Raw genomic sequence first — 9,662 nt, forward strand, 5'->3', positions numbered from 1 at the left:
TTTCTCAAGCAGAGAGCTACAGTTCTGCAGCTAAAATGAGACTTGATAATCAGCTCAGTATTTTTTCTAATATGTATATCATTTGGTGTTTTAGCCTGTATATACTTTTTTTCAAACTTATATGAGGTACCATACAGCCTAAAGGACTATAGTTTGGGCAAACTGGATAGACATTTAAAGAGGCATCATTAACAAAATTAAAAAAATATATATTTCACATTGAAATAGTCATAAGTTAAATTGTGAATTTCTGATTAACTGTGGTAGCTGCATTACTGCATTACTGCACATGTACAGTGTGTCTTTTACTAATAAATTTATGCATTATTCTCTTTGTGTTTAATTTGGTAATTAACACTTGATACAAAATAAAATTTTATAGATGAAAAAAAATCTCTCTTGTGTTTGTTTTGATTTTTCAAGTCAAACCTACTGCAGACACTGTATTTAGTGACTTTTTGTCTACTGTGACCTAATACAATTCTCCAGAAAATTCTAACTTATCTATCTGTTTAATTAGGACCCTGTCTGACACAACGTGAAATCATATAATTACTTCAATTCTTGACAGTGAAAAGATCACAGACATGCTTTGATCAAAAAAGCTTACTTGACTCCTTGGTTCATGCGATCTAAAAACTTACTTTCACTCTTCAGTAAAATCTTGACATCCTCCACTAGATTTTCAGCACTAAAATGAGGCACCATTCCAATACTCCCAAGAAGCTGGGCTACCTTTCTTCTGACAATGGCCTCCTTTTCTTGTTGAAAATGTTCAATAAGTTCCTGTGTCACATTAACAAGAACCTGGTCCCCTTCAATGAGGCTCTCCTCGAACTTCAGTAACTGCTGTAGAGCCTGCTGGGAGTTTGTTACGCCTTGTAAATTAAGATGAACTTCCTTTGCTGGTGGTCTCTGCACCAGTTTAAGCTTCTTGATGGGCTTTGGTTCTTCCTAGATGAAATAGATATATGCATTAATGTGTCTTTGGGATACAAAAATCAATTATGATATTTTTTTTTGTCCATTTCATGCAAATGAGATAACAAAGAAACAGTTTGAGGTCTCATTATCAAACAATATATATATCAATATATGTGTATTCTGGTTGTGACTTTCATAACTTTTAGAGCCAAGCATATGACATCATCTTTTCTAACCACTGAAAAAATATGATCCACTTGAAGAAAAAGTTTACACATAAAAACATATTCTACTCTATTTAATATGTATATGGTACACCAATTAGGGTTCCAATGTTTAAAATGGCATCACTTCTTTATGGGAAAGTTAGGTTTTGTAGTCGACTAATGCAATACTGACATTAGAGAATGCATAGCAGTATTTTTCTCAGAATTACAATTAAGAACTTGACAGCTCTTACTGTAGCATATATGTACTTAAGGTACATGTAGTTCTATACTTGGAACCTTGGAACTAAATGGGCTCAATCTTGAAAAGCTTGCTTTTTATATGATAGACAAACATCCCAGTAATAAACTGCCATAAGAAAAATATATGTCAAATGCTTTAGTCCTTGTGATGTCTTCACCAGATGCACTAAGATATTAAATATATTTATGTTTTTCTTCCTACAGTTCAGTTTACAAACATTAACTTTAGCTCTGTAGAGCTATTTGCCAATTACCATGATTACTATGCATAGCATATTGTAATGTACACTTGTATGTTGATAGACACCTAGGCTATTTCAGAAATATGTGATGCATAACATTCCAAAAACATTTCAAGAAATAACCACTATTTCTCAAATGGAACAAGGGGCCAATGGCCCACATCACTCACCTGAGCACACTGGCTAGGAAAAAGTACAAATCAGTTCAGTATTGAAAAGTTTACATGGGGGAGGGGGGACTTGATATTTAAACTACCTGAGGATGCTTCCATATTAATATAACAAATGGCTTTACTGTTCTTGAGCAGAAGATTTTTAAAGATTTTTTTTCCTATATACAGTGATATATATATTCCTTTGTAAAAATTTGATCCCCCATTGTGGCTCCTCCTTACCCCTGGGGGTAATGATTTGAACAATTTTAAATCTACACTACCTGAGGATGCTTCAATATCAATATGACTAAACAAGGCTTTGCTGTTCTTGAGAAAAAGATTTTTCAAGTTTTTTTCATATAAATTCCAATGTAAAACTTTGATCCCCCATTGTCCCCCCACCTTATCCCCCCTCCGAAGGGTCATCATTTGAACAAACTGGAATCTACATTGCCTGAGAATGCTTCCATATCAATATGACTAAACAATGCTTTGCTGTTCTTGAGAAGAAGACTTCTTACTATATATTAGGGCTGAAACAATACACCCACTCCACGACATGATACATATCGCGATACTTGTGTCACAATTCAATTTTTTCAATACAATACATTTTAAAAAAGAAACAAATCATAAGGTTAAAGAAAACATGTATTCAGATTTCAAAAGGCAAGTAAAAGGTGGTGATACAATAAAGAGCACTACTTGTGCTTCTGTAGATTAAAAGAGCACAATGTTCGTGTCAACACTAGCAGCAGCAGCCTGCTTTGAAACTTTCTCCGTCACCATTTTCTCCCTCATGTGTGTCAAACTATTAAAATGAGGTTGAACCCGATCTATTTCAAGGAGTTACCGAACCAGATTATTTAAAAAACGTATCGAACCGAAAATCGAGATAGTGAAACAAACATTGAATCGAGCAAATATATTGAACAGTATCGATATTTCTGTGAATCGTTTCAGCCCTACTATATATTCCTGTGTAAAACTTTGATCCCACATTGAGACCCCACCCTAACCATTGGGGTCATGAATTGAACAAATTTGAATCTACACAATCTGAGAATATGACTAATCATGGCTTTGCAGTTCTTGAGAAGAAGATTTTTAAAGTGTTTTCCTATAAATTCCAATGTAAAACTTTGATCCCCCATTGTAGCCTCACCCTACCCCCAGGTGTCGTCATTTGAACAAACCTGAATCTACACTATGTAAAGAAGGTTTCCTATTACTTTTAACTTTTTTAGCCCAATGGTTTTTGAGAAGATTTTCAAATCATGTCACCAAATTTTTACTATTTCTGAATCATCTCCCCTTGAATGAGAGTGTGGCCCTTCAATTGAACAAACTTGAATCCCCTTCACTCAAGAATGCATTGTGGCAAGTTTGGTTGAAATTGGCCCAGTGGTTCTGGAGAAGAAGTCAAAAATGTGAAAAGTTTACAGACGGATGGACGGGTAGCCAGACAGATGGACAGATGGACTACTGACAAAATGTGGTCAGAAAAGCTCATTTGAGCTTTCAGTTCAGGTGAGCTAAAAACTAGCAAACTTAAAATTCTTCAATATCAGCACAATCAGATGTACCGGTAATTATGTTCATGATAATCATTTTTTTTTTTTTTTTTTGGATACTACTGGACATAAGCTAACTCCACTTCAACTTTCTATACCTGTACTACTTGGCTAAATTCCGCAACAGCTCTTTTCTTTAGGAGTGCTGCAATTTTAAAAGTGCAGTTCTTTTTCCTTCATGAAGTCTGGAAAATATTTAAATAATCAGCATTTCTTTGATAATTAATTTGGACAGTCAAGGAAGCGAGCTCTGTAGACTAATGTATATAAAAAAAACCCAGAGGTAATGAAATTTCTACATTTAATTGGTAAAACATTTTTTTGTGTGCATGTTCCCAGAATTACCGGGCTTTCACAATTTGTTCTTACATACAGCATAACATTTAGACAAGCAAGATTTAGTTCTTGCAGGAAAAAACTGAAAGGAAAAAAAATTAATATTTTCTTCTCTTAAACAAGAGACCCTTGGGCCTTAATGGTTACCTGCTTATAATGAGTTTTTCAGGTTATGTCTACTTTGGGACCACCTGGAACTAGCCTAGACTTTTGTCACAAACATTTTACAGTTTGACATCAATTATCAAAGTACTGGGGGGGGGGGGGGGGGGTTACACCAACCATTCATCAGGTGCCTGTGCCAGCTCCAGCTGGTCCAGTGTCCCATAAAAAGAAGTTGAACACATAACTGCATGACAACAGACAAACAGACAAAAACAGATAGCAACATTGACTTTGACGACTAAAAAATATATTGAGGACTTTCATTAAAATTTGCACTTAAGACTATGTTAGTGTTATGGAAATGCAACTAGGCCCCTAACAGATAAATTAAATGATGTGATGACACAGTTTAGATTGAGTTTATCCAGCCTGTATTTTGCAATCTAAAGAGGCAGATCTAAAACTCTACATAAAGATTTTTGATTGTTTCCAGTTATGAATACTACACTCACCCCAATGGTCACACCATCTCACACTAAATCATTGAAAAAAGATACACATTGGATTTACAAGTTTAGCTCTAGAGATTCTGATTCTGGTTAAATTTTAGTCCAAATTTGTTTCCTACAAATAAAGTTTATGTAAACCTTTCTGATTATAATGTTACTTAATATGGAGTGTGTTTGTCCCGAAAAAAAGATTATTCACTTATAGTTATAAAATTGCTAACTCCTGTGGTTATATCGATACATTCAAGCAGAAAAACAGTTCCAACAATATAGATAACAGGATAAAATAATTTTAAAAAATACAATTTTACCCAAAATAATGAATATATTAGACGATTTGTAGATTGAATTCTTTATAATCTGTTTTTTAAAGAGTTAAACTAAATGAAAAATAATTTAAAATTATTCATATAGATATTGACGGCCATCTTGATTTGATTAGTCTTACATAAAAATATTCGGATAAGATAAAAGAGATTATACTCATAGTTATGTTGGTATGCATGTATATTTACATCGAATAACAATTATCTTAATATAGTTATAAAATTCCATATTGTTCTTAAGTAGCATGAAGCGGAAAAAAACAGGAAAAATGAGATTTATTTAATACATTAAAAGTAAGTACAACCTGTCAAAAGCTGTACTTGGTCTGCATGAGAAAAACGTTTTTTACGAAAGAGAGTAAAGTCAAGCAATCGTAGCTCACTTCTGACGTAGATTTATTGTAAACACGTGTGGGGGGGAAAATGGGAAAAGAGAAAAAAGAGAAAAGAAAATCTGAGGGTGGCGAAGAAGTAGAAGAAAAGGATGGTAAAGAGGCGTGGCTAGAAAAAACAAAGTATCTGAGTCCGATATCGAAACCACTTGCCCCTAGAAAACTCACCAAAAGACTTTACAAAGTAATCAGAAAAGGTGCATGTTTATTATATTTATAATATTTTGAAAACATTTATCAGCTGCCTCCACTTTTTAAAATTTATTCATAGATTTTAGTAACTTGGGTCTCTGTTTATAAATATGTATACCTATTGATATGTGTAAAAAGACTCTTATTACATAGTTTCTCATGTATGTAAAGTTTCCGACCATAACCACCACCCCAACCCCCATCCCACCCTCAAGGCTAGAATCTTGTCCAGAAAAATGTGAAGATATATTTGAGGATACAAAGAAAAAATCTTTAATATGTTGACGGTGCGACCGTTTGGGTGAGCGCAGATACATGTATTCAGTTTTAAATTTAGATCCGCCTCTTCAAACCGCACGAGACATTTGGAACGTCTAGACTGTGACGTCACATAACGTTGTATGTTAGCTGCACTTCCATGAAAGAAGTTTTAAAAGTGCAAAATTTTAACAAGGAACGTTTAATCTAGTATCTGTATGCAATATCCATTAAATTAAGATGAGTTTATTTTTTTAATTTTGTGAATTTTTAGCTGTTGTTACCGCAAGAACGAAGTTAGCAGCGAGAACAACAAGCGTTGCATTGTGGGTCTCGAGGTAACTGCGGAAAAAAATTGCTTAGATCAATGTGCAAAGTCCAAATTTTCACTTCGCCCAAGCGTTGCTTTAATGGCTCATAGTAACGAGCGGCGCAAAGCGCCGTTTGCTATTAATATTTTATGCAATTTTTTTTAATCTACACGCTACAAATAGACGACTTTCACATTCTTAAAAGTTATCCCTCTTTGTTGGCGTAACACTCATTTCTCTCTCTATATCCTTTCTAACTTACCTGTAAATATCTTAAACCTTCAAACGCTTTTGGACTTTTTTAATACTGTTCCTGTATTGACATGGTATGGGGCATTACAATCAACATAATGAACTTATATATACAGATTTAATCTGTAAGACTCTGCCCCATAAAGTTAGTAATATTATAGTGGGAAAACAGAAAGAGTCTCTTACTATGTACAGTGTAAATTTGTTCATACCTTTCCCCAATGTGACCAAAAACCTTTTGTTGATATATGTTTGTGATTGTTTCATTGAAATTGTAATTACAGCCCAGTCAAAGAAGAACATTGTGTCTGGAATAAAATTTGTACAGAAAAGTATTCGAAAAGGAGATCATAATGGGTATGTAAACATTACTATATCTTTATTTGGGGGGGGGGGGGGGGGGGGGTGCACTTGACTAAGACTTATGTCAATATAAATGGTATTGATTGTTTCCATGAAAAGTTATGGATTTAAGGGGCTTTGAAACAGGTTTGAAGTTTATATTTTTGAAACTTCTTTTATCTGAAAAATAAATTTAAAACTACAAATTTCAGAATGTGTGATTGACACACATACTTGCACTTCCATGAAGTATACTATATTCTTACTCTTTAAGAAAAGTGGAAAATTTTTTGTGTATCAATGAAAAATATTGAGTGATTGATTGTATTTTGTTTAACATCCCTCTCGAGAATTTTTCACTCATTTGGAGACGCCACCACTTGCCGGTGGAAAGCTGCAAATTTTGTCCTATACTCGGCACTTACGGCCATTGAGCAGTGAGGGATCTTTTTCGTGCCAGCACCCACTGCGACACGGGACCTTGGTTTATACGGTCTCATCCGAAGGACCAGTCTCCACGTCCCACAGTGGGTTTCGAACCCGCGACGTAAGGATCAACTCCTTACTTCGCGACTCTAGAGCAGACGCTCTAACCACTGCACCACGCGGGCGACGAAAAATATTGAAACTATAATCCAGAAAACTCAGAGTAGGAATGATAGAAAGAAGAACAAACTTACCAGCTTTGTCAGTTAGTGTTCAATGATGTGTGATGAGTAGACAAATTGAGCACACCCAGTAAAACATAAAATTAACAATAACAGAGCTTGTGATTATGTTTACAGCCCAGTTATTTGACCTAAATTGGCTAAGTTATGAAAAATGTCATTGTTACTGAATTTTAAGAATATGCATGCAAGTTCAATTCATGAAACTTGACTTTTTTTTTAATAAAAATAGAAATATAATATTGTAATCAAAATGGCTATGCAAATGTTTCCAGGCCCCTTTAAAGCAATTCACTTTTTAAAAAGTTACAAACTTAAAGGATGTTATTGCATTTTTGTAAATGTGAATTATTTATTCATGTTAAGGGGATGAAGGACACATGGTCACATGACTATGTTTAACTATGTCATAGTCTCTGTTTATATTAGTGCAAAACGTGTAAACTATCAGTTCTTGTATAAATTTTTGACAATTTGTTTACTTTAACTACCATCTTATATAAAAAAAAAAAATGAAAAGTTTTAACATTCTTGTAAACATTAACAAATTATGACATTGTTTGATCCACTCCTCTGTTTCCCTACACTGCGCGTCCAACAAGTCGGTGACGTCATACACGATCTGTTAGTACAGCAAGATCATACTCGGTGAATACAGAGGCAGTATTATAATGGAAAAACAGGTCATAATCAGTATATGGTGAAATATTTTGAGAAAAGGGGAACACAAAAATTATTTTTGCATTGCTGATGACGGAAATCTTATGTAGGTATATCTTATTTCGCTTATTTAGCTTACGTGTGACGTCATAGTTGGTTTTTCCCGTACTCGAGAAATGTAAACATGACACGGTTTTGTCATGCTTATGTCTTCTTTAACTATGTCCTGTGCAATATTAAGGTCAGCTTCACCATTTGAAATTTTTAAAGTTCATCAATAATATGAAGTACTTGCACTTCAACGTAAATTTAAAAATATTGAATTATAGAATTTTTTGCAAATTAAGTTTTTTGTTGTTTAAGTTGTCTTAAAAAGTACGTAATTTTCCCTATCCAGATGCAGTTTGATAGAAGAAACTTGCCTTTTTGAAAAACCCTATTCATACTCTGAAATATTTTAAAAGATACATATACGCTTACATATTTTTTATCTATGCTTAAAAAACCCCATTATGAACAGAGTAATGCGCCCGGAAACATGGAGAATTAAAACTCCACTTAGATACTGTAGGGCATAGTATTTGTCAATCAATATCTCTAAAATAAGGTAAGAAACCTAATGATATAAGTGCTTTAAGATATGTGGGACATACTTAATTCGAAATATACAAAATATGAAAAAAATTGAATGACATGTATTTTTTCAGCTCAAGGTCCTTCTTCCCCTTAAGTTCATTTGGAAAATAATAATAATAATAATAAAAAAAAATATGTTTTTTGAGGAAGAAATTGTTTAGAGTAGGATGAGTAATTTTTACTGTGTAATGTCAGACTAATGTACATGTACATTCTAACTGCAATATAAAACTACCAGTACTTTGATAAAATGTTTTTATTTTTTCAGGATAATGATTCTGGCTGGTGATGTTTCTCCAATAGATGTTATCTCACATATTCCTATTCTTTGTGAGGAAAACCAGATCCCATACTGTTATGTTCCATCTAAAACAGTAGGTCTTTATAAAAACCAAATCCCATATTACCATGTTCTATCTAAAACAGTATTTCTGTATTTTCCTGTAAGGAGATGCCTTCTATAAAGTTGCATCGATGTAGATGTATGATAGAATATTCCCTTCCCATAGCAATACACAATAGATTTCAGGCATTGTTCATATTTTTACAGCTGTTTTATAAATTGTGTATTATAATAACATCATTTGACATCCTTGAATACATTAAGTTTTAAATGAGAATTTTGTTAATGAGAAATGAGACGTGTATGTTTTTAGCTCTTATGTACATGTGTAATAATATACATGTTAAGTAAATATAATTATACACTTAATATTTCAGGATCTTGGTGCTGCCTGTGGAAACAGAAGATCTATGAGTCTGCTGATTGTGAAACCTAATGAGGATTACAAAGAACTGTTTGAGGAGTGTAAAAATGAAGTAGAAAATCTCCCCATGCCAGTCTGAGATAGATGTATCTGGCCTTGCCAGGAACTAAGGCCAGGAACTAGGAGGAAATCATCGCAGATTTTCATTTTTTGTCAAAACATTTTCAGACTCATTAATTCCATAAGATGTTTCTTTTCATAACTAAGAATGTACATATTGTTAAGATTGTAATACATACATGTACATGTATATCTTGTTAAAAAATGAGAGATGTTAGGTAGGATACATCTTTATGAGCTTCATAATTCATCAAATATTGTATGTTTATGAAATGTATTACTCTATTGAAAATTTTACAATTCTGTTGGTGAAAATAACTAAAATGTCACAATGTGACATGCTAATGGTAAAGAATACCTCTAGATGTACAAGAGAAACTGTTTTGACTAGAGATTAGCCCTGTATTATGGGTTTATTATTGTCCAGATTAGTCTTATACAGTGAGCTTAAGCTAAATAAAAACCGAAAACTTTTATTTCTAC

The 9,662-nt window shown here is 33.4% G+C and overlaps 2 protein-coding genes across 2 annotated transcripts in view; one reads left to right on the top strand and one right to left on the bottom strand.

The window, feature by feature from the left end:
• The window catches only part of LOC133191643 (integrator complex subunit 4-like), a 71,743-nt gene extending 67,095 nt beyond the window's left edge, over nt 1-4,648 (bottom strand). The window contains exons 1-3 of the mRNA XM_061327391.1: nt 4,627-4,648; nt 3,464-3,550; nt 645-954 (exon numbers count right to left, since the gene is read on the bottom strand). Coding sequence (XP_061183375.1) covers nt 645-708 — 64 coding nt within the window. The 5' untranslated portion in view covers nt 709-954; nt 3,464-3,550; nt 4,627-4,648. The remainder of the gene's footprint in view (nt 1-644; nt 955-3,463; nt 3,551-4,626) is intronic.
• A 375-nt stretch (nt 4,649-5,023) lies between these two features.
• LOC133191662 (H/ACA ribonucleoprotein complex subunit 2-like protein) lies at nt 5,024-9,655 on the top strand. Its single transcript, XM_061327406.1, has 4 exons — nt 5,024-5,230; nt 6,331-6,403; nt 8,621-8,726; nt 9,073-9,655. Exons 1-4 carry the CDS (start codon nt 5,065-5,067, stop codon nt 9,196-9,198), a joined length of 471 nt encoding a protein of 156 aa, XP_061183390.1. The 5' UTR covers nt 5,024-5,064; the 3' UTR covers nt 9,199-9,655.
• Nucleotides 9,656-9,662: the final 7 nt, after the last annotated feature.

This window comes from Saccostrea echinata, unplaced genomic scaffold (assembly GCF_033153115.1).
Source record: "Saccostrea echinata isolate AGI-Se365-2 ecotype Australia unplaced genomic scaffold, CSIRO_AGI_Sech_v1 ptg000001l, whole genome shotgun sequence".
Lineage (NCBI taxonomy): Eukaryota > Metazoa > Mollusca > Bivalvia > Ostreida > Ostreidae > Saccostrea > Saccostrea echinata.